The sequence below is a fragment of the Doryrhamphus excisus genome, chromosome 7 (assembly GCF_030265055.1).
Source record: "Doryrhamphus excisus isolate RoL2022-K1 chromosome 7, RoL_Dexc_1.0, whole genome shotgun sequence".
Taxonomy (NCBI): Eukaryota; Metazoa; Chordata; class Actinopteri; order Syngnathiformes; family Syngnathidae; genus Doryrhamphus; species Doryrhamphus excisus.
Genome location: NC_080472.1, coordinates 23,020,866 through 23,048,659, shown reverse-complemented (window position 1 = coordinate 23,048,659; position 27,794 = coordinate 23,020,866). Strand labels below are relative to the sequence as shown.

General features: G+C 46.4%; 1 protein-coding gene and 2 non-coding genes across 3 annotated transcripts; all 3 read right to left on the bottom strand.

Annotated features, from left to right (window-relative positions):
* LOC131132510 (protoheme IX farnesyltransferase, mitochondrial) lies at positions 1-21,420 on the bottom strand. Its single transcript, XM_058078228.1, has 7 exons — positions 21,285-21,420; positions 20,237-20,361; positions 19,847-20,156; positions 19,641-19,765; positions 3,717-3,787; positions 2,251-2,483; positions 1-1,319 (listed from the first exon to the last, which is right to left on the bottom strand). Exons 1-7 carry the CDS (start codon positions 21,313-21,315, stop codon positions 913-915), a joined length of 1,302 nt encoding a protein of 433 aa, XP_057934211.1. The 5' UTR covers positions 21,316-21,420; the 3' UTR covers positions 1-912.
* Positions 21,421-23,500: 2,080 nt separating this feature from the next.
* Positions 23,501-23,573, bottom strand: trnak-cuu (transfer RNA lysine (anticodon CUU)). The gene has a single exon. It is a non-coding gene; the product is annotated as a tRNA-Lys (tRNA).
* A 608-nt stretch (positions 23,574-24,181) lies between these two features.
* trnar-ccu (transfer RNA arginine (anticodon CCU)) lies at positions 24,182-24,254 on the bottom strand. Its single transcript has one exon. It is a non-coding gene; the product is annotated as a tRNA-Arg (tRNA).
* Positions 24,255-27,794: the final 3,540 nt, after the last annotated feature.

The window sequence follows — 27,794 nt, the reverse complement described above, 5'->3', positions numbered from 1 at the left end:
TTGGCCAAATCCCACAGCCCTGATTCCTTTTATGGCGGCAGGACGGCCAGTGATGGAGATGTAACCCGACACCGGCAAGAGGGAGCACATGGCGACCGACAGGTGCCGAGGTGGTCTGTTAAATAGGAACACCATCACGGCTAACGAGGACGCAGACCACAATCATCACGTGTGTTTATTACAGGAGATGCAAACCTTGCCGTGGGAATCATTTCCATAAATGGTCGGCTCTCGGATGGCACACTTGCGTACTTGGTGCACTTACTCTAAGTGCATAAGAAGCGTGGTGTACACTTGGTAGTGTGCAGTACACTAACCACACTCGGCAAGTCCACTCAGTGAGCAGCCATGATGCTGGTCGACTATCTATGCTAGCGAGTAATGCTAATTAAAGAGAGTCATTGGAGCCGCAACTAATCACTTTAACTAACTAATCACTTTTAGTGCAAATGTTGATCCGTGGAGGCTTTGGAGGGGGAGGAGCTAGCAGCTCCATCAGGCCGAGTGTTGTCATGGCGTTGTCATGGCGTTGTCATGGCGTTGTCATGGCGTTGTCATGGCGTTGTCATGGCCAGATATCCAAAGTCAGGAATCAGGAAGTGATTGCAAATATGGATTGGTGCTAATTGCTAATTGCTAATTGCTAATTTCCAAGGTGAATTCCTCCATGGATTTGGGAAAGAAGTAGACAATTGAGGCAGTATGGAAGTAGGTACTTATTGAAGTGTACTGGCGTGAGTACTGCGATGGAGACACAGCCAAGGCAGACAGGAAGTGGTGTATAAATAAAAGCGTAGATATTTACAGGACACACACAAGGTCATGATTCAAGTCGGTGTTTTTTTACGCCACGGAGCCGGCGAGCACCTGCGTTTAAAAGGATGCGTCCGTCCCGTCGTCGGGAGCATGGTGTTAGCTGGGCGGGGCGGGGTCCTGGCGGCGTTCCCGGCGAGGCGTCTTGCAGGTGAGCGCCAGCAGCAGCAGCATGGGCAGGTGCCACAGGCTGCAGAAGAAGAGCTTGCGGGCGCTGGAGCGGTCGCCGCGTCGGTAGAAGCGGAAGGCCAGGAAGCCGATGTAGGCGTTGATGGGCAGCGCCACGGCGGGGAAGGTCCACGTGGTGACGCCCAGCGCCGGCGCCAGGGCGGAGAGGCCCACCAGCGCCACGCTGTGACGCAGGGCCACGCGCCGGCACATGGCCGGGTGCGTGACCGACATCATGCGGTAGCCGCCGCGCGAGTAGTCCTCCCTCAGGTTCCAGCTGAGGGCGTTGAAGTGCGGGAACTGCCAGCTGTACAGGAAGCCCCCCAGCACCAGCGCACCTGGACAGGTAGGGATAGGGGCAGGTGCTTAGTCTCCATGGCAACCATCATTTCATCTTTTGGGATGGCGCTAAACCGGGGATGTTCAAAGTCACTTGTTTTCAATTGGCCCTCGGCACATTTGAAAAAAATTAAAATACATAAAACAGCAAAAGTGGCCCTACGCACTTTTAATAATGACATTTAAAAGTAAATACTTAACCAATACCAAAATATGCATACCTTAAAACAGGTACAAAGGAAATAAAAGAGGAGTAATTTGGTGGCCCGGGGCATTTTTTATATATTAAATACAATTAAAAAAAAATAAAGAACAAAAAATAAAACTGTGTATTTTGTATTTGCCCTCAGTTCATTACATTTTTTGTCAATAAAGTACAAAAAAAGAATAAATAAAATGGAAAAAAATTGAGAAAAAAACATTAATTTTCACACATTTTTAACATAAAGTCCTAATATTAAGAGTAAAAAGTTGTACCATTACAAATAAAAAGTCTTAATATTACAACAAATGTTGTGACATTATGAGGACAAAATATTTACAATCAATGTTTAAAGAATAATAAAAGAAAGAAAATCAATAATAAGTGGTAATATAATCAGAAACAAGCTAAACAAACATTTTAAATTTGCAGTTTTTGAGAAGTGAGGTTGGGGAAAAAGTTATGAGAATAAAGTCAAAATATTGAATTTATAAAAATGTGTGAGAAAATAAATGTCACCTTTTCACACAGTGGCATGAAGGTTTGGCTTTTTTCATTTAAAAACTGCATTTAGTGTTTGTATGTTAGCATAGCCTGCTCCATTCCATACATTCCATAATGTAAAGCAACAACACACAACAGCGCCTCTGGTGGTTGCAGCCGGTAGTGTCCCTCAACTGTTCAACACCCACTGACGACTAAAAAAGCCCACTTCTGGTGTCTCCTACCTGCATCCAGGCAGCCCGTGGCGGCCGTCCAGCCCATGACGGGAGGTATGGCGCCCACCACGGCGCCCACCCACGTGTTGGCGATGGTGAGCCTCTTGAGCGGCGTGTAGCAGCACGTGTACAGGGCGATGTTGAGGGCGCCTAGGAAGCCCGTCAGCGGGTTCACCGCCCACGTCAGCAGGGCCACCCCGGGGACCCCGCACGCCAGGGCGAAGGTCACGGCGTGGAGGGGGCTAACGGGGGGACATGGTGAGGGTCAGCACAGCAGCCATTGCTACATGGTGTTCAGCAGCGGTAAAGACAAACACACAAAGAGGCAGCGGAGCGTCTCCAAACAGGAGGCTTCCAGGAAGATGGTGTGATACCAACTCAGGGATAAAAGTACAGCATGCCGGAAACACGACCAGCACCCGGACACGCCAACGATCAAAGCCAAAGGGAAGACAAGGAAAAGGCTTTTAGCAGGAAGAAGACCTCCTCCTCCTCCTCCTCCTCCTCCTCCGCAGGGATGGGAGGAAGGTCTGCTCACAATTCACCAGTAAACTCCACATAAAAGAGAGGCTTTTATTTTGGTGGGGGCGCTGATGCATTGGTGTGATTAGTGGGGTGGGTGTTTTCATGTGGGCTGGGGTTTAAGGAGGGGGGGGGGGTGTAGCCGCGTCACACGGCCTGAGGCTGCTCCGGCGCTGACGTCAGGCGGCGCTGAGGGTGGCAGCTGCCCGCCGTCGCCACACGACTCGACGGATAAAACGTCTTTGCCGGTCCCGACATGAGGAGGAGGAGGAGGAGGAGGAGGAGGAGGACAGCGACGGACGAGAGGTCGTGTTTAGACAACCGGACGCCGGACGTTTTAAACAACACGTGATTCCTTAAACACTCACTGGACACTTCATTAGGAACACAACAACATCAACAACACGGCCTAACACGTCACTTCTAAAAACCTAGCATGTTTTGGGAATGGGGGAGGAAAACCGGAGTACCACGTATGCACAGGGAGAACATGCACACTCCACACGGAGATGGCCTGGGGTGGAATTGAACTCGGGTCACCAAGCTGTGAGGTCTGCACACTAACCACTAGTCCACCGTGCAGCCCTCCATTGTAACCTGATACATAATAATAATAATAAAATGAAACCATATTAATAATAGGACTTTAACTTTATGACACAGCGGAGATTAAGTTCATTCTTGAAATAAATATAATTTCTTGGCGAAGTTGCTTCCTTTCATTTTTCCCGAAGTGGCCGTCGCTAGAAAAGGTTTGGACACCCAATAAGAACAGTTTTCCAATTTTCTAACGTCGTACGGGAATGTCTGCTTGGAAATGAAAGCCGAGTACCAGGATGGGTCCTAAAGAATACTGTTGGCTTGCACCACCTTATCCCTGCTACTATATGCTAATGTATGCTACATAGCGGTGGTCCCTCGCTACGTGGGACCAATTGGAAGGAGGACCGTACCTGATCTGCCCTCTGACCAGCGGGCGGTTCTTGGTTCGGTTCATGTTGGAGTCAAAAGGCACCTCAAAGTACTGTGGAAAGATGGAGACAGAAAGAATGTGTTACAGTGAGAAGGACACACTAGCTAAGGAGGGTGGTCTGCCGATGACGACAACCCCCCCCCCCCCTGACCCCCCCCAAGTCATTTATCTCTGCCACTTCTAGCATCATGTATTGACATTCAGGTGATACGTGTCCTCCCTGCTGGTGGGCTGAACAATGGAGGGCATGGGATGGCGCCCATCGGGACGATTGACACCATTCCAACCAGTTCCTCATGCTGGGGTTGGAGCTCGGGTGGTGCAGGTGTACCTAATATAGCGTCCCAAGAGGGCAATTGCAATGACGGGATGGCATCGGGCTGCACTCAGGCGGCCTCAAGGTGGTAGGTGGAGGCGGGGAGCCGTGGGGTGAGAGGTGATGGAGACGGGGGGGGCGGTAGTGGGGGGGGGGGGGGCTGTCGAAGGAAACAACTATGCGGAAAAGTACTAATACTCCTGTTTTATGGTCCGCTCTGGTGCAGAATGCTTCAAAGTGCTCCCATGAGATTGGCAATGTGTGACTAAAATGCAAACACATGGGGCGCTTACATACAGGAACTGGCTATAGCGGCCGTGTGTGTGTGTGTGTGTGTGTGTGTGTGTGTGTGCCTAATGAAGAAAACAGATCAAGCCGGTGTGAAAATGAAGATACGTCGTCTGCAAGTGAAAAAGCCAACAAACAAATGAGCGCACCTTCAATGCGAGCAACTATTCGAAGACGCTTGGACTTTAAAAACAACCACCACACTTCCTGCGGAAATAGCGAGGGCACTAAAATACACCCGGCGCCCACAATGCCGCGGCATACCCTTCTTTTAATGTTTGTGTTCACCCCCCAAAAAAAACGTGTTTCCGCGTTCCATGTTTCCGGGGCTACGACTATCGCACAGCTGCGTACGCGGCTGTGGGTCCTCAGGGTCCGGGCCGAGGTGTTAATTCTATTTCCTGGGTCAGGAAATGCGTCAGGGGGTCAGGGGCTGCATGGGAGACAAGTGCACTTTGTGGGAGCAGAGCGCTGCTGAAGCCAGCTTGACAAAAAGCAGCGCTCACATAAAAAGCGTGCAGCCATAATAAGAATAATACGGCGTGTATGTCCGTGGATGCCAGCAACACACCCGTGTCAGGAAGAAGCAAAGCGTCAGAGAACAGGCTAAGTTCAACCAAAACGAACAAAATGAATAATAGCAAAGTCCACCCGCCACCTACTGGATCCGCTTTGGTCCCGTTTTGCCTTTAAAGTCCGTCAAGCTCATCTGGTTTGCATCAGCGTCCCGCCCCCGCCCCTTTCCATTGTTTCCGCCCGACACCGCCATGCGCCATACAATGACCGCCTCAAACAATATTTGCTCCATTTTGCATTTGGGGTGCGTGCACGTGTACGTGTACAGGACAGGTCTACGGAGCAGGGTTTGAATCCTTGGATGTGAATACGGTTTCTGCCGAGGCTTACACTCGGGATGGGGACCATCCAATCCTGTATCCGTATCGCTAAGGGGGGATTGACCATCCTTGAGCCACGTCTGTGCTTTAATGTTGTCAGCAATCATAGCGCGAAAAATATCAGCCATTGTCGCCAAAAGAGTATCAGCGGACGTAGCTAGAAGAATATCAGCAAATGTAGCCAAAAGAGTATCGGCTAACGTAAATCCAAAAGATTATCAACACACATAGCTACAAAGATATCAGCTAACATAGATAGAAAGAATCAGCAGAAATGTCTACAAGGATATCAACAAACATAACCAAAAGCGTCTCAGCGGACGTAGCTAAACGGCTATGTTGATGATGAAAGATGTTGGTAAACATAGCAGAGTCAATATCGGCAACTGGAGCTACAAGAATATCTGCTAAAAGTATCAGACAGCAGATACTCGGGTGGGGAAGAAGAACCCTGACTTCTAAGTTGAAATCGGGTAGAAGTTGACAAGCATAACTGGTAAATGTATTAAAAAGACATATTCATATGTTAATGGATGATTCATGACTTAAAGGGGAACTGTACTTTTTGGGGGGAACCAATCCTGATGTGTTCCTTCCTCAGGTTAATCCCAATAATGAGTTAACATGAGCTAGCTTATAATGCTGCCATTGGGACACACCTATTTTGATAATGTGGACCTCTAATGACTAGTTCCGTCGACAACAACAGTAGCATAGATACAACGTCAACACCTATCATGTTCGCTCTCATTGGGATGGCTGTATCTTCCAGCACAAGACATGTGTTGTTGAATTTGTCGTGTGTGTATGTGTATGTGTGTGTGTGTATGTGCGTGTTTGTGTGAGAGAGAGCAGCTGTAAGGCTTTGGCTGACAGAAACATCCAACGGTCCAAACATCATGTCTCCCTCCACTGGTGTGAAGCAAGCCCAGGTGTTCGGGCCTAAAGGGGACAAAGAGATCGTGTCACCACTGGTCGGGACATCGCCCACATGGACCCATCCAGCCCACATCTCGACTTCACGACTGTGAAGCACCTCTGAGATTGGCATTAGATGAAGCTCTAGTCAGAAGATGCTTCAATGGTTCTGGCGTTCCAATGGCGTAAACAGACACTCATCCCAACGTGGTGCTTTGGAAGGGGGCCTGCTGTTCCTACACTGCTTTAGAGAAGACTCACTAACATAAGAGAGAGTAACGGTGAGTATGTAAGTATATAAGTATATAACTACTAATTCTAATTAGTGAGTGCGCCATAATGAAGACCATTGGCCCTTGAAATGATATGTCTGTCTGTGTTCACTCCTTTCCAATAAAGTCCATGAAGAAATGATTGCATGGTATACACACGCTGTCAACAAAGTCTATGACTGGGAAATTATTAGGAGTATTATGAAAAAATTATTTTATGGGAAATTATTATGTGGAGTAGATGTTGACATTTTTTGGGGTGCCTTAGGTTGGCCACAATAAAAGGCCACAGGAGTGATATCTCATGGATTTTGTATATTGGATATTGAACACTGGGGTGTCAAAGTGGAGCCTGGGGGACATTTGTCTTTTTTATTGGGCCCTGGAACATTCTAAAAATAGAATTATAATTTTTAGAAAGGAAAAAAAAACATAAAAAAGTGAAAATTCAGCAGCATTTTTTCAAGAATAGTCTAAATATTAAGAGGGAAAAAGTAGTAGTAGTAGTAGTAGTAGTAGTAGCATGGTTGCATTTAATTTACACAACACAAAAAACGGCAAAAATGTAAAAAAAAAACAGCTGTCATTTTGACAGAGTGTCAAAAGACTGCTGCCCCCCCCGCGACCCAGACCGGGACAAGTGGAATAAAATGTACGGATGGACAATGGCCAGATTGAAGCTGTTATTTGGGGAATATCATAAGAAAGCAATGACATCCCTCCAAGTCCTCCCCGCCTCCCTAAATCAGACACCTAGACCCCGGTTGCTATGGACCAAGGCAGCTTCTGCGACCCCCGAACTGCCGCCGCAGGAGACGGCAACATTCCGAGGATGGCATCCCTTTCATGCTGAGAGACGTTGGCAGCGCTTCAGCTGGCAGCCATCTTGATGAATGGTCAGAGTGGCGGACAGTGAAGTGCTTAACTGGCTCGGTGTTAATCAGCCAATTAATGCCAGCCCAGCCGCGTTACCTCTGCCCTGCCCCGTCAGCGCTCGCTTAGCCTGTGAAAGTCGTGGGGCGTGGGGGCCTTTCCACGCTCAGGAAGGAGAGGAAGTAGAAGACTAAGACTAAAAGTAGAAGACTATTCTTACGTCTTTGATCAAGGGAAGCTGGGACAGAAACGGTTTTTACATCCAGACAATCGCATAAAGGAAAGTTTCAGCAGTGAGCCTTAAAATAAACCAGGGTCTATTTTTATACTACGCCGACGACTATATCCAGCTGCTTGGCGATTCATTCCACGTGCCCGCTGTCTGATATCGATATTTGTCTTACTTCTGACGCACTTTTCAACTTTCGCCCTCTAAATGTTCTTCTCATAATTTATGACTGTATCCCTACATTTTTTACTTTCCAAAAAGTATTTTATTTTCATAATGACTTTTTCCTCATTAGAATACATTTTTTCTATTCATGCTTACGTATATTTACTTATCTGTGCTTGGAAGAGATGTGTGATTATTTAAGGGGCATTGCCTTAAGTTTATGTCCAATGAATACAAATCAAAACCTCAACTTGCTTCCAGTCAATATTCTTCTTAATATTTTGCCTTTATTTCCATATACCATATGTATAATACACTTTCTATTTTATCATTTCTGTATTCTAATCATAATTTCCCAAATATTACTACTTTATTTTTATTTTTTTGTTTCTCTTATTACTTAAAAAAACATATTTTTTATTTAATACTTCAACTCCATTCTATTTATTTTTCCTGATATTTCAAGTTTATTCTCATACAATTGTGGCCTTTTTTCATTAGAATACTTTTTTCTATTATCTTTTGGTTTTTGGTCCATATTTTGACTTCTTCGCCAAAGCATTCTGAACTTTCCCCAACCACATTTTCCAAAAATGCCAACTTATTTTGTTTCATATCACCTTTAACAAACCACTTATGTTTAGATTGCCACAACTATTTAGGCTTTATTCTAGTCAAATTCCTGATCATTTTTTCATTTTCAACTATACTTTTAGAGTGTGCTGGCAGGCCAAATTTTACAAGCCACAAATAGCCCCCGGGCCTCATTTTGGACACCCCGGTCTAAAGCAACAAGGCAGCTCAGAGTTCATTTTGCAAAGTGTACCGTGGCGAAGAGAGAGCAGCTTTATTTCATGCCGCAGAGATTACGCTGATGATGGATCTTAAATCATCGCTGTGATGATAGTCGCGCACGCACGCGCACACGCACGCACACACGCACACGCACGCACACACACACAGCGCCCTGACAGGCTCTTTGGGTCTTGGCTGAATCCTCCAGTGGAATGTCTCGTGATTTGAGCGATTCATCTGGATTTGAGGAACGTGGTTTGGCGTTATTTGCGGCAGGGCTCCACGTGGTTGCCGCTGACATACTCACTTTCCCACTCCAGTCCAAACACATCCACCGTGCCAACAAAGCAAATTCCTTCGCCTACGAGTCCCGGCCGGCACCATCCCGAGTCTCGGCCTGGCGTTCTGGCTAAATGGAGGCTTTGGGTGCATGAAGTATCGGCGTTCATAACTAGCTTGCGTGTGTTTCGTAGAAAGAAACGTACACAGCCGGGGAGTATTCCCAAATAAGTGCAGGTGGAATTGACGCACAGTTTGACAGTTAGCCTCTCAACGGTTTGGGCGCCATGTCTGCTGTGAGGTCTGCTGAGTACGCTGTCCACCCTGGACTGGTGGCCAGCCAATCCCAGGGCACATATAGACAAACAACCATTCACACTCACATTCATACCTATGGACAATTTGGAGTGGCTAATTAACCTAGCATGTTTTTGGAATGTGGGAGGAAAGCGGAGTACCCGGAGAAAAGAACATGCAAACCCCACACAGAGATGGCCCAGGGTGGAATCGAACTCGGGTGTCCTAGCTGTGAGGCCTGCAGGCTAACCACTCGGCCTAATTAAAGCAGCGGTTCATGCAACAGGAGTACCAAGTAACCTAGTAATTAATACCGTAATTAAACAGAATTTTCAGTGGATTGAAATTTCACTTTGTCTCCATGAATGTCTTTACAAAATATGGCGTCCTTTCATTTTCCACCATGTGGCCCTGGTTGTGAAGCGTTTAAAAACGCCCGTTAGACCAGATTCATGAGCATGCTATTGAAGTCCAGCTGAGGAGGAGAGGCTACTTTGAGGGAATGTGAGTGTTTAGGTTTTTCAGTACGCAGCTGTGGCTCGCTGCTAGCAGATTGGAAAGGGTGGAAATGCTAAATAAGGCCTCATGGACACCTCCTTCTAGAAACAAACACGTAAAGAAAGAATGTGCTTACAGTGAGAAACATTTGCCCAACTCTTCCATTCCGGCCGAGAAAAATTGTGGCCTCAGCAAGAAATTCCATCCGTGGATCCCCTTTTTCTGGAGAGCGTCTCCAGACGAGCAACCAAACGCCAGGGAGCTGCCCAAAAAGCTGAAGGAGCAAATCATTTATCCATGAGTTTCATGTTTTATGGAGCCCACGTGTGAACGTGCTGACAGACGCGGCATGGCAGCAGCAGGCGCCCTCCTATCTCTTCCATATTCCATGTGTCCCGTCACCATGGCCACCGGGGGGGAGGCGACCCGTTAGCGTCCTGACGGCTTGGAGGAATGAGCCGTCAGCCATCCGCCCCACGCCAAGGACACAAACGACTTTGGAGACGCTAAAGCACGGCAAAAGCCTGCTTTAGGCTTCTACATCCTTGCTACGCCATCATCATCATCATCTTGTCCAAACCTTTCTCCAGCAAGGGCCACACAGTGAAAATGAAAGTTAGATACATTTGGAGAATTATTTATAATTATTACAATCAACCTCACTCTTTTTTTCACATTTTTGCTGCTGCTAAAACATTATTCTGCACAGTGGACGAGTGGTTAGCACGCAGGCCTCACAGCTAGGAGACCCGAGTTCAATCCCACCCTCTGCCATCTCTGTGTGGAGTTTGTTCTTTTCTCCGGGTACTCCGGTTTCCTCCCCCATTCCAAAAACATGCTAGCTTCATTGTCCATAGGTATGAATGTGGGGGGAATGGTTGTTAGTCTATATGTGCTCTGGGAATGGCTGGCCCCGCCTCTCGCCCCAAGACAACTGGGATAGGCTCCAGCACCCCCACGACCTTGTGAGGATAAGCGATAGAAAATGAATGAATGAATGAACATTCCATTTATTCTTGTGAAATTGCAACTTCTGTCTTTATCAGGAGAAACGGGGGCTGAGTTCCAGCTGTGACTTTTGTTGCAAATGTTGATCCAAAATCGGATAAGCAGGTGGTATAGAGAGCACCCGCAAAGGGCCCAAACCAAGCAATGATAATCTAATGTCTACTGTTCATAGCATCAGTTAGCTTTAGCTGGACATCTACGCCTCCTAAACTCCTGCAACAAGGCTAACGATGCTAACGATGCTCACCCAGGTAAGCTGCCGTTTTTGCAAACTGTAAAAAAGTCACAAGAAAGAAGGAGTTGGAGGCACCCCGGCCCACTGGCCCCCTTCAGAAGCACTAATTACAAGGCAACGGTGGAGATGCAGAAGCATCAGACCACAAGGTAAGATGGAGAACACACACGGCGTAAAGGTTTAATGTATGCAATTTGAGTACAGTAAAAAGCGTAGGGGCCGCTGCACGCGGCGGTCTTTCCAAAGCGATGAAAGCTGTGTGGGTGCAGCATGAATGGCAGCCTCTTTCTCTCCCATAGAATGCGTGCCATCCACGGGGGTCCAAATGAATTGTGCCGGCTTTGAAAGCGCTGACGTGCGAGGTGATGGAGGCATGTAGGCAGGCAGGTAGAGACCTGGAGGAAAGCGGCCAGGGACTCTTTGAATGGGATCCAAATAGGCACAAAAGGCCTCCCATCAAAGCCCCCGAAATGACAATGAGCCGGCAACTGTGCACAAGATGTCGGGTTATTTTTGCACAAAAGATGAGGTGTAAATGAATGCAGATGTATACCGAGGTTTTCATCGCAGAAATGGAGCGTAGTGCTCACAGCTGAGCAAACAAACGTGACTTCAGCGAGATGCAAGTTGCTACCCGCTTTGATTTCCAGCAATGAAACGGCCCAAACGCTTATTAGCGTGCAGTGTTGTCTTGCGGCCATCTTGCAAACAGGTCTGTTTTGGGCAATTATTTACACGTCTCAGCGCTACATGCTGCGTTCCTACTTCCCTTGGGCCGTCTTACCTTCAAACAAAGAGGAGGGGGACAAAGTTGAGATCCGATCAAATGCGGAACATCGATGACCTAAATATCTTCCCGGCATAAAGACTAGCGTTTCATCATTATCTACTGTGCAATCTGAATGTGCATAAATAAAGTTGACAGTGTATCTCTGTGAGCTGGGAGGCAAATAAAAGCCTAAAAACAACATCAAACCCTGGACAAGGACGGTAAGACACCGTGACAGTCTGTCAAACACGAGGACTCGTACGCCTTCATTCATTACCTGCTGAGAACTCCACAAAGACAACCGACACGCCAATGACGCGGCACGTTTGTTTAAGGACGTCTACTCAGCGTGAAGGAAAGACGCCGCGGCCAAGAGTGGCACGAGGTGCAGAAAGGTTCCTGACGTAGCTGAGGAGGGCGAGTCTGACTCCGGTCTGGATTGCGTCAGCCCATAATCAAGGTGACTAATGGCCAATCAGGGGGGCGGCGAGGTGGGAGGAGTCACGTGCACGGCCCTTCAGGTGACGGCAAGTACATGAGGACGAGGCGTGTTTGAAAAGCAACCATTTTCTTTGAAGTAAAAGCATCTAGACCAGGGGTGGGCAAACTTTTTGACTCGCGGGCCGCATTGATTTAACAAAACGGGGGGGCAGACTATATATTTTACACATAACAGTCCACCTGGTATTATTGTATCTGTAAAAGTGTCATGCAATCTGCTATTATTATTTATTATTTTATATTTATATTTAAATATTTTATATTTAAATATTTTAAAATGTATTATTATTATTATTATTATTATCATCATTATGCTTGTGTCCCTTTTTTCAGGAGCACTTTGTAAACAACAGACCACATCAAATAACAAAATTGATAAAACCATCAAAAGGTTGGCTCAAGCCACGATGCCAGTTCGTATGTTGAGTTTAAATGAAATACTTTGGAAAGAACGGACGGGCCGTATTCAAACACTTGGCGGGCCGGATGTGGCCCCCGGGCCGTAGTTTGCCCACCCCTGATCTAGACTGTTAATATTCATATGTGGACTAGGACTTGGTGGTCTGGATTGATGCCAGCATGTAATCTCATTTCTAAATGACCGTTTGTTTTATTTGGAATAATGTGGAATAATGTGTGTGTCCCAGAAATATCACAATATCACATCTAAACAAAAATATTGTCATTCACATTTTTTTCGTGTATGATTCAAAAAGAAGGTCCTTTGAGGGACTCCAACCCCAGGCCGCACATCAAGCCATAAAATGTTCAAAATGGACAAAGCGGCATGGATAACAACAAGCTACATTATGGATTCATTGATGGCTCCTCGTTAAACGGTCGCATGTCGCTGCGGACTTAACGGTATGCTAATGTGGCTAACTCGCCGCCCGCCAACAGTCCGCTGCAGGCGTTTATCTTGGGGACGTGGCATCTATCAGAGAAAAGCATCTGCTTCCCATCTAGGCTGCAAGAGATTTGTCCGGTTGAAAGGGACTGGCACCCCGTGGTTGCCAGAGACAAAAAGGCTTGGAATAAACGAAGCAGAAAACAAGGCGCTGTGGTTAAATATTCATACTGAACGAGAGGCGCCCATCAAGAAGTCCTCTTTGTCATATCTTGTGAGGCAATTAAAAAACAGAAAGGGACTCTCCGTTTGTTCTCGCAGGCCAAATGAACAGCTTGGCGAGGAGCGTCAAAAGCGCTGGAGAAGGCCGGCGTCAAAAGATCAACGTGCTCTTTTGTTTCCACGACGCTGGAGGAAAGCGAGATCTTAAGCGCAGCATCTGTGCACAGGAAGCTAAGTGGGCCGTTGGGCAAACGCTCCACGCGCGCGTGACCTTTCGGGGACTGAACGCAAAATAGCCCGTAGACAGATAAACCGCTCGCCAACACTTCTGGCGTGGCCGGCCGTGGAATTGATTTGACAGGCGGCGATACTGTTACAGCTCCATCTGTTGGCGTTTTCACGCAAAGGAACACGGTACACGCCGAAGGCAGCTCCTCCGCAGGTCAACGCTGCAATTGATCACGCCACCGCAGAGCAATCCAACTCATTTGCACAGGGGGTCAAAGGTCACAACCTACTTTAGATTGGGGCCCAAACTGGACATTACCCCCCACCACACCTCCAACTTTGTATCTGTCCAATTAGCTAGCCTCAGACCGTCAACACCTGTAATTGTATACTGTATATGGTTTGATGCCAGAAAAGCAGTTGATTCCGGAAGAACGGCATCATTTTGCAGATGTATCAAAGCGCTTGGTCTGATAGGGTCCATGAGGCGAGCCAACTCAATGCAATTTTCCAAACGGTTCCACGGGCCAGATGAAATTGCAGCACGGGCCAGATTTGGCACCCGGGCCTGAGTTTGACATGTATGCGCTAGAGGTTCCCGTGTGTTCTATGCCCACCCTCCTGCAGGGACTGTACAATGCTCGGAGCCGCACCCGTGGGGTCTTATTACACCTAATCATCCTCCCCAGAGGTACCCCAAACTACAATGAGAGGAGCCCCGTTCTGGAAAATTGCTGTGGCAGCCTTGACTGCTGAAGCCCACAGATTGTAGCAGAGTAACACCCACGGTGCTGCTGCTGGACTCCAACCTCAGTCTTTCCAAAGAAATCATGTCAGACCCCCCCAAAAAAAAAAAAACCTTGTTCGTGATCCTGAAGTTAGGATCCCATCCCTAGCAGGGGGTGAACATTCCAGGCTCAGATCACATTCCGCGTATAAAAACATGAAGCAAACATGGGACTATAAAGAGGCTGCATCCTAACCATTCTAGGGCCTTATGATTTGCGTGTAAAGGGAATTGTGGAATTTGCCAATAAAATGTCATTTACTGTTAAACACGGAATCTCACGGAAAGTGACATAATGGGAATGAAATGGTGCCATCATGAGGAGCAGGAACGTTCTCTTATTTCCCAGGCAGATGGCTCAACTGTGGAGGAATCTCATCACAAACACTAACCCGCTCGCTCTCAAACTAAACATGTCAAAACTCTCTAATGGCGCGGGAATGGAAGCTAGCGGGGTTAGCTTAGTTTAGCAGAGCATGCGACTCAGATACTGGATGAGCGTTTACACCGTGCCGTCTTGGGATGATTTAATGTAAGCAAGACTTTTACTGTGCCTGCTGATGACATGCAGGTTTGAGTGGTTCTTCTACCGAGATCGTCTTAAAGGGGAAATGCACTTTTTGGGAAGTTTGCCCGTCATAGTAGCTTGGTTCATATACAAGTACATTGTGGAAATGGAACACTTGGGGTTTTTTTGTTATATTTTTGTAAGCACTTTAGTGTCAAAATAGTACCTGGCATGCTGTTTGTTGTTAGCTAGCTCATGTTAACTCGTTTTCTCATACTAGACTGCACAGAAATGGGAAAGAAATTCACATAAGGATTGTGAGTGATGGGCCAAATTCCCCCCAAAAAGTGCAGTTCCCTTATAACTGTCAAGACATATTCTCAACACACACAACACACTTCCTGCTTTCAAAATAAGAGCAATGTTTGCCATGTCTTGTCTAAATACGTAAACAAAATAGGGATGTCACTAAATATCTTCCGTTAGTAACGCAACTCCAATTACAACTCCAGTTACATCCATATCTCAATTTATTTATTCATCGCAACATACGCTGGTAAGTATAGAAGGTAAAAAAAATGAGTATTCAAAAAAATGTAAATTGAATTTTTGAAAGAATAAAATGGATTTCAAAAGGGTTTACATTTGTGGAGGACTCGTGTAGTATGAAAGCATTCACTGGCGGCTCCATCATATGTTGCCCCAGCAACACCCTTTTACAGTACCCCCCGCCCCCTCCTAACAATGCTGGTGATGAAAGAAAGCTTTTCACTGGAAATAGTGGCATTATGAAATGATAAAGCGGTGGGAACAAGCTTTGAATGAGAGGGATAATATTACAGTAAACAACACATCATGGGAGCCCAAACACTGCCCACAACGCACTTCCTCCTTTGCCCCCGCATGAAACACTGCCCACAACGCACTTCCTGCTTTGCCCCCGCATGAAACACTGCCCACAACGCACTTCCTGCTTTGCCCCTGCATGAAACACTGCCCACAACGCACTTCCTCCTTTGCCCCCGCATGAAACACTGCCCACAACGCACTTCCTGCTTTGCCCCCGCATGAAACACTGCCCACAACGCACTTCCTCCTTTGCCCCCGCATGAAACACTGCCCACAACGCACTTCCTCCTTTGCCCCCGCATGAAACACTGCCCACAACGCACTTCCTGCTTTGCCCCCGCATGAAACACTGCCCACAACGCACTTCCTGCTTTGCCCCCGCATGAAACACTGCCCACAACGCACTTCCTGCCCCGAATGACCAAGATGAACTGGTACAGGAATATAAACAACAGCATTTTTATCTGTTATAGGGGTCTTGGACCCCCTAGGAGCAAACTATATGATAGAACAGGGGTGTCCAACATGCGGCCCGGTGGCCAATTGAAGTACTTTTTATTTCATTTAATAAAAACCTAGTGGCAAAGTTGCATCCTTTCATCGTTCACCAGGAGGCCATCACTGGAGGGACTTTGGACACCCCTGTCATAGATGGACTCTTTCTGTGGTCCATGTCTTTGAGCGCTTTCTCAATAATCCACGCCAACGCCTGCTGACCAAGATGCACACGGAGAAGACAAGCAGGAGGGTAAATAATGCATGCCTGAACAGGACCTAGTTTAGAGCGGTACGAGGGGAAGGGTTGGGGACTTGCGGGGGCTCGCTGGTGCGTGCCAGCCTCAGACATCTCACGGCGGGAGGCGCGCAGACACAAAAGAAACCTCGCCGCAACAAAAACAGAAATGACACGAGACCGGCTCGCTTGAACGCACACCAAAACAAACATGCCGACGCGGGGGTAAGATTACGCCGCGGCTGCTGTCAAAACAGCCCAGCGCATGCTTACTCTGACGACGCGGCGGCCACACGGGGGTCCTGTTTACACGGCGGGGGTACCCTCACGCTTCCCCTGGGTCTTTCAGGCACGGGCTGAGACTCTGCTCCAACTTAATTATCCAATTAGCTGAAGTGCTGGCCAGACTGCACGGTGATGACGGCTGCAACACCTGCGGGGGCCGTGCGATGTGGCGTGGGGGCCGCTGGTCCTGCGCCACACCAGACCTGGCCAGGAACAGAGATGCTTCTGTGCTAGAAGTTTTTGTTCAAACCCATGTACTGTTTCCCGGTGCTTTAACTTAAACCTGCACTTTTTGTAACTGATGTAAATGGAACAGTCTTGCCAATTTTGGAGGGGTTTCTTTTTGGTGTTCCATAACATGCTTTGTTAGCTTCCTCATGTTTGCCGTTTTTCCTCTCTTTAGAACGTACAGAAAAAGGGGAAAGATGTGTTTGATGGCCAAAATTCCCCAAAAAGTGCACTTTTCCTTGAAGCCAACCAGAGACAGACTCTTCTCAACCGACAACACTGGCAAAAATGAAAACAGCCTCCCACACACACGTCCAAACTGCAATAATCACCCTCAATGAACAACACCCCCGCCCCCAAATTCTGGCATCACTCATGCAGCCCCAGACCATGACGTCATACTACCACCACTGTGTTTGACTGGAGGAAACACACAATTATGTTGCCACTGACTTGTGTTGAAAGCCATTTAGGCCGGTTTTCTACTGGTGGGTCGCAGATCCATGCTGGGTGGGTCGCAGGCGGTGAATCATAAATTATATTAAAAAATGTACGATAAAATCAATGCCTGGCATGTCTATTATTATATGTATATATTGTAGTACTCTACCTCTTTGGTATATATTCATTTTACCATTACTATTATTAATTAAATATAAATTAATAAATATAAATTAATTATAATACAATAATAATAATAATTTTATAAACAAATAACAGATAAATTAAAAAAATAAACAGATTATTTTTTTATTAAACAAATGACTTAAATGAAAGCATAAAAATATAAATAAATGGATCAATGCAGAACTAAAAAAAGAATAAAAAATAAATAAATACAAAAAATGTATATAAAAGCCGCGACTTTAAGTATAAGAAAATGAAAAATACCATTTGGTGGTGACTTAACGACTATTGGCATGACTGAGGATGTGGGTCCGTGTGTTAACTGGTGTACTACTGTAACGTGCATCCATAGTTTGATCACACGCAGACCAACAAGGTCCTAAGGGCAGGATAAAGAGGCTTAGATATCAGGCTCCTTGGACCGGATGCGTCGGGTAATTACAGGCCTGCGCTGCGAGACGCGTCATCTGTGACACGCAGGACTCGGATGACAGCATCTTTGGACGGGTGAGAACGTTTCGGCCGTGACACGCGATTGTTACACGCCGCCGCCGCCACCTGCGTGCGCCCGTCTCTCAGACAGGGAGAAAGACGTCAAAGAAAAAAAAAGCACAACATTTCTCACAGGTTGCTTCCTGCTGGGACGACAGGGCGGCCCCCGTCCTTGACAGCTCTATTCAACATCTTTTTTTATCTTGTTTCTCTGTTCCTGGAGGTGTAATTAGTCATGTCTGCACACTCTAGCACTGGGAATCAAAATATCAGGGTGGGGCACTTCAGTCACTCCTTTCTTTGATTTGCTTCTTTTTTGGGAGGGGGGGGTTGCTTTGATGGCGACCAGGCACGCTCAGAATTGACGTGAGGACATGAAGCTGAGCGGGATGAAAGAAGGGAGGGGTTTTTTGTCTCAACTTGATGAGAAGTGTGGCGCTTTTGACTCAACAGGTGATTATCTAGGACACATGACAGTGTGTGTGTGTGTGTGTGTGTGTGTGTAATTACACTGCAGATTTGGTGCTACCACTTTGTTACATCACAACAAGGGTGTCCAAAGTCTGGCCCGAGGGCCTGTTGCTGCTCGAGGAAAGTTTTTTGTGGGGGCCCACAGCACAAAACACCCCTGCATTCCAGTAACAGCTCATATGTACGTGGTCTGACAAGGAATAAGAACACGTCGCAAGAGGGAATTTAATGTTGCCAGCTTAGCGGTTAAGTGACTCAAAAAAGCTAATAGCAATAAATCGGGCAACTTTTTCTGGTCTGATTGGACCCCTTGGGAGAAGCGGACATGAAAGAACACATGAATTGCAGTCCGGTTTTACACCAAGAAAAACAATCCTATGGAGTCCAGCCTTGAAAAGGCAGGGCTTTCTTAGAGGAGAAGGTCAGGTCCAAAGGTAGGCTTGGGTTGAAGATGGCTGGTAATAAAAGCCAGCCACAAATGAGAGGCCCCGAAAGACACGACTCAGCCGAGGTGACTCCAGGGCTGAGGGCGAGGTCACTCATTACGCAAACATTCTCAAGTGGCGGCGCAGATTCCGACGTACAGTGTCAACACTTCACTGTTTCCGCTCGGAGCCAACACGGACGCCAGCTCTCTTTTGTTTAGGGTCGTAAAAAAGCTTTCAGCCAAGAATAATGACGGCTTTCTTGTTAGGATGGACCAAGCAGAGAGGAACGCTGGGCGGACAGGAACGCTGGGCGGACAGGAAGCTGTTCGTCCGTACAAGCATCAGGGCAGAGACGACCAATCTGACGTCTCGCAATGACACTGTGCACCTTTGAGGAGCAACCACTCTCGAGGTTCCAAACGAAGAAATGCAAGTGAAACAAAAAAGCTATTTATAGCAAATTAGCATTAAAGTGAAATCTTACATTTTCCAAATATCTATATTTTACTATTATTTACTATATTTACTATTTTACCAAGGGGAACTGCACTTTTCTTGGAATTGTTTGGAATTCCCAATCCTTATGTGAAACATGAACATATATTTCCGTCCCTTTCTGTGCATTATAATGTGAGGTAAGGTAAGGTAATATAAGGTAATATGCTCAGTAAGATGTTTGTTCTAGGCGTTTTGTGCCACGGGACAATAAATAAAAAAAACAGCCGTGAGCCGCACTTTGGACACCCGTGGAATAGATATGAAATATGACATAAATTTATGTTACAATATTACCTGAAAAGGTTAAAAAAGGTTTCAGGGTGGGACAGGAACTGATCATTCCGTTTCCCGGGATGGCTTACCTGGTTTATGGAATTGGCTGCACTGGAGGCGAGACCCGTTCCCAGGGACGACACCAAGAAGATGACGGGGTCAAAGGGCACCGGGGCCATTGCGTAACCAGCAGCCGCAGTCATAACCACAAGCGCTGAAATGGAATATAATAAGACAACATGAAGACTGGCTTCAAGGACAACGACCTCAACTACGGATGCCCTGTGCTTCTCACCTGTGAGTTTTATTTTGGCAAGTCGGGCATAGACGTCCGGCAGGTCGGCCATGTCAACTTTCAGCCGCTTCCACTTCCGGTCCAGACGAGCGTCTCGCGCCTCGTCCGTCTCCACGTGCACGTGGGGCCTCTCCTGCGAGGTGGTCGCCTTCACGCTGGAAGTTTCCCGAGCGGCTCCGTCCTCCGCGACCACGGGCTCAACGACAGGAACTCTCCGTGCCCGCCTTTCCACGCCGTCGTCCCTCTCGTCCACGGGAGCCTGCTTGGGGGCGGCGCGTTGGTGAAGCTCCCCGATGTTCTTGGCCACATACTGTGAGGGAAACAAACCACAGCGTGGCTCCATGGCCGGATGGAAACAGGAAAAGGTGAGCTGAAGAACCACGGATGTACCTGGCGTTTCAGGAAGGTGAGATGCTGATAGGTCAGCCAGGCTGATGGGTCTCTTCTGTGGTGCTGGAGGAGGCATCGTGGACCACAGGCAACCACCTTTTCTTTAATGCTTAGACCGAACAAACCTAAAAGAAATGTCCATGCAGGATCTTATACATGACAGTCATTTTTCTCATATGTACTTTATCGGGATGACGATGATTATCGGTACCAACACATATCAAGCTGCTAACAATGTGACTTTGGTTATATCGGTATCAGATTTTTTCCCATCATGAAAACTGAAAATGTTGTACACAACACATACGTGTTCATTCCACCACAGCAGATATGTCATGTTACACATACCGATATCGGTATCAGTATCAGAAATTGAACATTTGGACAATATCAGCATATCGGTTTCCGTCCAAAAAAGCCAATATCAGATATCCCCAATATTTTGCCATTACTGAAATGCCTATTGCCTCTGGGGAAAAGGTTCTAATATTATGGGAATAAAGTCATATTACCAAATTTAGTAAAATTATTTTCGAATATTTTTTTAACTATATATCAAGAAAAAATACATATAAACACAAAAATGAGGTACAGTTGTACCTTCTTAGCAGAGTTACACAATATCTAAGTGGCAAAGCTGCATCCTTTCATTCATCACCTTCACTGGGAGAAGGTTTGGACGCCCCTGAGACAGATATACAAACATAAACAAATGCTCTGAGAATGTCTCCTTGACAACAGTCACCTAGCATAGCAGCTTCTATGATTCCGACACTTTTATGCAAATGTTAGCAACTGCAGCAGCAACAATGCCAGTGTAACACATCAGTGTGTATTTCATCGGTTTACACACAAGTGCATGACGTCCAGTAGCTAACAAGGTAGCTTCATGTGCTAACACACCGATGCTAGCTAGCTAGCTAGCTAGCTGGCTAGCACACTCACTCGCTCTGGACATTTTTTTTATTTTTATCGGACTCCGTGTTTAAAATGGCAACATCGCAGGCGGACAGGTTGAAGCACGGTGAGCGTTTCTGAGGCGGATTACCTGTGAGTCGGCTACATTGCGTTTTATACATGATCTTAGCGCGAAAGCCGCCTCCTTCCTCGACCTCTTTCACATGCAGCGAGTCGCCATTTTGACCTCACGTGGGAACCACAAGCACTTCCGGGGGCACAAAACGTCACGTGACCATCCGGAGCCGAGCGCGCAGAGCTAAAAAAAAAACAAAACAAAAAACAAATACATGTACATTGTAAAATTCCTTACATAAAATATAAATATTACAAAAATAATAATTATGAAAAGTAATAATTTAAGAATATCATATTATACCACGTGTCATGTTTTTGTTCAATAATGCTTTTATTTCCTGGCTTTCATTTGCTTATAGTAGATGTACTGCTACTAAACACTGTTTCTAACCAATAAACTTGAAATAAAGATTGCATTCATTTTCATCACATGGTTTGCTTTGCTGGTGAATAAATAAATAAATTCCGTACTAATGTCTGAGTCTCGCCTCCCCATCCCAGCTCATCATCGGGATGAATGGCAACAATGCACACGAGGCCATGTCGCTCCAAACACAACAGCACTTTGATTACGTCGTACTCCATCTCATTTTGCGCTGACCCGGTCAACCTCTGTGGGATTATTTATTTAGCACCGTGATACAATGCCACTGCTTTATGTTGAAATATTCGTTGACACAACTCTCCAGTGAGGCGACCTACAGCTTACATAACTAATCAACACACCCATTCATGAGCATGATGCCACGGAATAATATTTGTTTATTGCGTCAAGGAATAGTTCATCCCCGGCCAGCTAACTCAGGAAAGAGGAACTCTTAGCGTTTGGCCCGGCTGCTAATTAGCACTGACCAAATCATCTATGTGAGATGAAAAGTTGTGAAATGAAGACTTGTGTCACTCTGACGTCAACTGGAGGCTGAACTGAGGTCGTCCTATTCGAAATGGAACCAACATTTCTGGTAAATCACGCCTCTAAAGTGGCAAACAACTTCCTCAGTTCACTAAACCTTTTTCCAGTGGGGGCCACGTTGGGAAAAATCAAAGGATGCAACTTTGCCGCGTTGATATTTTGTAAAGTAACTCATGTAGATATTTTTTCTTATCATTTTTTTGAGTCATGGTCTTAAACTTTAGATCAGCTGATAAATGTTTAGTTGTTGTTTTCGATAAATGACTTTTTCTAAGTGCTTTTTGTTCCACTCAAATGTGCAAAGGTTTTCAACTGGTCTTAAGATCTGGAGTTCCGTGATGAGGTGTCACCGAGGTGCCATAACCAGTTTTGTGTGCCGGGAAGTCCACTTGAATAAACGTTAAACAAATAGTGCAGAGGTATCCAAATTGTAGCTCGGGCGACATTTTACAGGAAAAAAACTACAGCAGAAAAAGAGAAAAAAATGTAATTTCACCATCATAAAGCAAAATGGTTATGATAAAAAATAATTTTATTAGCATACATTTGAAATATATAAAAAAAGATGCAATATTATGACAAGCGTGCAAACAAAAGTTAGAATGTTACCAAATAATACAAATGTTATGGGAATAAAGTCATTATCACAAAAAGAAAATTACAAGAAGAAAGTTAAAATAGAAAATAACAAACAAATAACGTTAAAATGTTACAATATTGTGGGAATATGAAGATGATTATATATATGTGGAGTACAAAATATGAATGTGCCAAAGTTGCATCCTTTCATTCTTCTGTATGAGGGCGATGCAGGACAAAGTTTGCCCCCTACCCCCCGGCCCCCAATAGTGTGTTATTGTATTGCATAGAAGACAAACGAAGAGAAAAGAAGAAAGGACAAAAGCAAGCAGACATTTACTGTCCTTTGTCCATAAGCTGGACTTGACATGACAGATGGACATCATTGAGTGGAATGGCTCCTTAACAATGGAACCGTTTGTGAGGTCACTTTAACCCCAGGAGGTCCTTCATGAGACCTTTGCATTTATCCAACCTCTGGTGGTGGTCCCGGCATGACGCCCCATTTTACCACTCGCCACTTTCACCGCTTCTTGGAAAAAAAGGTGAAATGGCCGTAAACATCCGGGTGGGAAAAACACAAGAGCAGGAAGGGCTTGAGAGAGCGGTTGAGGACACAGACGAGCCCGAAGCTAGCATACGGATGTCTCATTGTCTTTAAAAGACGACTCATGATGGCGGAACTTCCAGGAAGCGACGTTTTAATTTTTTTCTCGACACTGAAAAAAAAAACAGTGCGCCCAACGTGGGGCTCGAACCCACGACCCTGAGATTAAGAGTCTCATGCTCTACCGACTGAGCTAGCCGGGCGATGAATGCTGCACGTAATTACTCCGTATTTATTTCTGATAAATTTTTTGTTTATTTTCTGTTTGACTGAAGGAATAAGGGGGGTGATGCTTTCATTCTGGGCTGGGGGAAACACTCTACCAATAATGAGACCCCCCCCACTCGCAACCCGGCACGAAAAGGGACCGCTAATAAAATGGCTTCACCAAATAGCAGCAGCCTTCCACGTCCGTCATCTGCCCTGATTTACAAGCCTGCCCCACAGGCTGCAGTGCCATCTCTAATCCCGCCGGGATGACCGTTGGAATGGCAGCCGAGTCAGTCGGACCCTCTGAGCTAACTAGGTGGGAGCAGACAACCACGACCCCCAACCAGAAACAGATGCCACAGGCGGTGTCTTGTTTGGAATTGATTTTCAGGGCTAACAGTTTGTTGTCATAGCTTGTCTAACGAGCTTCTGGCTGGCGCCCTGTTGCTCATCAACCGCGGGGCGTCCCATGGCGTACATGTGTAGGCACCAGGCAGCATTCCCTTGCACAACAGAGTCGACATGACCTTCTTCTCCTATGATTACAACAATCAAATGCTAAGTAGTGGTCTTGCTCTTGATGGAGGCAAGGAAAAACCAACACCCCAGATGGGACTCGAACCCACAATCCCTGGCTTAGGAGGCCAGTGCCTTATCCATTAGGCCACTGGGGCCTACAGCGTGGTATTTTGGGTCAGTGAAGAAGTCCCCCTCAGCTGCTGGGGCTGACGCCATCCCTCCTTTGGTGGCCATCAGGTATCGTCAGGCCTGACGTTCACCAGTGTTTATGTGAGATCACCAGTATCTCTGCCGGCCTCTGAGGCTAAGCCTCTAATTGGTCACGGCTCATCAATCACGCGGGGCAGCTCTGAGGTCTCATCCAAACATGGAAGACGGATGGGACTTGGGAATGGACTCCCAAATGCCTAAAAGTCAGCTTTAGGAAGGGAAGAACGACACTCGGTCCAGGTTCATGTACTGTATGTGAAAAAAATACATATATATATAATGTACTGTATGTGTATCATTTGTATTTGTTGGAACCCGAGCTCCCGCTTTTTGACATTTATTCTAAATTCATTACCCAGCAGTCTATCCCGAAGGGATCCGAGGGGTCGGAGCTACTACTTGACCGTGGTGTCGTCATTATTTAGCTTGGCTCAACTCTCAAAGTCCGTAGAGAGGAATTCAAGTGGTTTAGCGAGTCGTTGCAAAGTCACGATCCGAACAATGTGTTCATTCATTCATCGTACAACCCGACTCTGGATGGAAGTCACTGTGGTTTATGAGACAACAAGTAGGACCAGGACCACAAACACTTCCATCAGAACCACGTCCGATTCCCCTCAGCCATGTCATGTCTGTCATAAATCTCCAGAGCGCCGCAGTAGCAGGCAGTCGTAGGCGCTAGTAGGCCACGCACTCGCTTCCATACCATAAATCAAATGTTGTCTCGGCGGGATCGCTTTCCTGCTCGCCGAGCGTCTTCCCGCAGAGGAGATCGCAAGCATCCCGACAGAGTCAATCTGTAAAATGGACATTCTGGCTAATGTTGGCGTCGGACGACATTTTGTACCATTTTGTAACTGCAATCCCAATCATTTGCATGAAATGAATCCATTCTTGAATCAAGTATTTTTCTACGACTACACATTGGGATTTCAGGATAAAGTAGAACCAGGTTCTTTATTCATTTGAGAAACATGTGTGTCCCCCCAAAAAGGGCACAGGAAGCGTCCAGTCCAGGCGGGGCCAATCAATGATGGCAGAAGCAGCCATTAAAAGACAATTCCTACTGAAGACTTCTCCGCCGTTTGTCAGACGTTTACGGCTTGACGGGAGGAATAATGTCCCATTGACCTAATCATAACCCATAACCTAATCCGCCTTTGGACTTCTGAACCTGCTATAAATCCGTTCTACATTGCCGGGAATCTACGTCTCCTTCCAAATGGAACCCGATTGACTTTTAAACTTTAGGAATTACAAGAAAACCACACCATAAAAGCCTCCTGAAATATTGTAGTCGCTGATGCCTGAACCGAACAAGGATGCTTCTATTTTCACAATTCTTCTGTTCTCCTTCAGAGTCCATGTCAAGTGGTTTTACTGTGATCACTCCGCTGTAAAAACTGTCTGGAAACTCCTCTCCGTTTGACATTTTATATCCCTTCTTCTACAACCGTCAACCTTTCCTGGCTCTACAGGGTCTGGTGGCTTAAACGGGATGAACTATCCCGATGTTGGCGTTCCGTCCAAGGTTGTCTTGGAGCTAGCGTTCAATCATGCTAGCAGAGAGAGCAGTTGTCACATGAGATTGGATTACAAAATACTGTTGACAGGACAGTTGTCCCTCGTTTATGGCGGTTCATTGAATAAGTGATGAGTGAATTTCCCCAAAGTCGGATTCAATATCAATAAATGGTATATTTTCATAAAGCATAGAAAACTTGTACTGGTTTTAACATTATTAGATCTCAGTAGATCACATCGGCCATGCGAAAGCCATTTGTGATCGTTGCATTTATTATAATAATATATGAATTTCTCTTTGGCTCACAACGAAGGCGGTCTCATCTTTCCCATCTCCTCCCTATTCCTTATCTTCCCTGCTTTGCTTGCTTCTTATGTCTTGTTTAGTCTCGTCTTCTACTTTCTCAAGAGCCTCTCTACACTATTCTCCAAAAACCGAAATCATGGAATCGATCAACTGGTCTCTCAACAAAACTGACACGATCTTCTCGACGAGAAACTTAGGTTCGGGGGAACCTGCCTCCCCTGACGGAACGTACACCGCCGGGTACGTGATGGACAGTTGGGGAAAGTGGAAGGTCTTTTCTTTCCGTGGAGGACATGGAAGACGTTTACCTATTCGGAACCATGATAACAGGTCTGTTGCTGATTGGATTGAGTACTTTCCTGGTGTATCGTAGAATTGGTATGAAGGCAGCGGATGGAGTTGGCCCACAGCTGAACATCGTGATTTGGTGGGCAAAGCCGTTCCCACTCTGACTGGGACTGCCAATCACGACAAGGATGCCATCTTGGTGAAGATTTCGGCTTCCCAAAAGCAGTTGTATCAATTGGGAAACCAGAATGGACAATAGGGGGATGTGGCTGTCCCGAACGAACCCAAACTATATTCTTCATCTGGATTTCGGCGTCCCCACCACGGCTAACCAAGGTCGTGTTGTGAAAACAACTTCTCCCAAAAGATTGCTGCAGCGGGACGCTCTGACCCTCCTTTATTTCTTCACGGGCACCTGTTGTTTCTCTTCTCTGGGCCCACCACGGACATCTCCATGGCAACCGCTGTGTATCGCCATGACACCATGCAAACTGATCTCCAGGTTTGGGCACCTAATATTCCAGAGGGCCCAAGTGGATGCTTTGGACCTTTATATCGGTGCAGGGTCCGGAGTGTATATTCCCAATGATGTGTGCTTCATACCTCCATAAGATCACATCATCGTTGGGTCTTTGTCTTTCAAACGACCTCTAGGTTCCTTTACAGAGCCTATCATTTTTCATTGGGCGGAATTCCTGTGTTGTTTACGACTCCTCGTTACAGGAAGTCCACATGCGGTTTGTTGTGGTTTTTGCTCTGATACTTGTGTGTGTAGTGTAGGATCTCCAGTTGGAAACCGGACCCCGGGGTCCGGTTGGATTCATGAAGGCCTTCCTTCATGTCTCCCTTCCCATCCGCCGTCTGGCTGGAACGGTCACAGCAGAATCAAACGCTGCCTTATGCCAAATGTTTCCCCCCGGTACTCGGGAATATTCAGCATTCCCAGGCAGAGGAGTGAAGGTGCAGAGAGGACTGGATATCATCTTTCCTCTGGACCAAATGGACCAAACGTACGCTACCTCGGAATGCTGCCTTGCTTTTCCTCCTTTTCCGTCACAACTTGATGCCTTTTCAGACATTTGTGCCACATGGAAAAGTCATCATCTGGCACTTGCGGGATAAAGTCATAGAGGCGTGCGGAAGATGAGGGAGGACTGGATGGACATACCGTACTCTGGAATGCTGGGATACTTTATGGGGCTGTTGTGACGGTCGCCCGTGTGGCAAGTTTAACCACCAGCATCCCACGCCAAAACCAGACACGGGTCTGTCTGTCTGTCTGGAGGCTGGAATCTGCGTCCAAGTGTGTGGTGAGGGTTCCGGAAGCATCCTGCCTCCCAAAGTCCTGCATGTCAACAAATAACAG

Coding starts and splice junctions, on each gene's coding strand:
- LOC131132510 (XM_058078228.1), bottom strand. CDS start 21,315: ATGTATAAAACGCAATGTAGCCGACTCACAG. Junction 3,788..19,640: donor CAGCCAATTCCATAAACCAG/GTAAGCCATCCC, acceptor ATCTTTCCACAG/TACTTTGAGGTGCCTTTTGA. Junction 1,320..2,250: donor CACGGGCTGCCTGGATGCAG/GTAGGAGACACC, acceptor CTACCTGTCCAG/GTGCGCTGGTGCTGGGGGGC.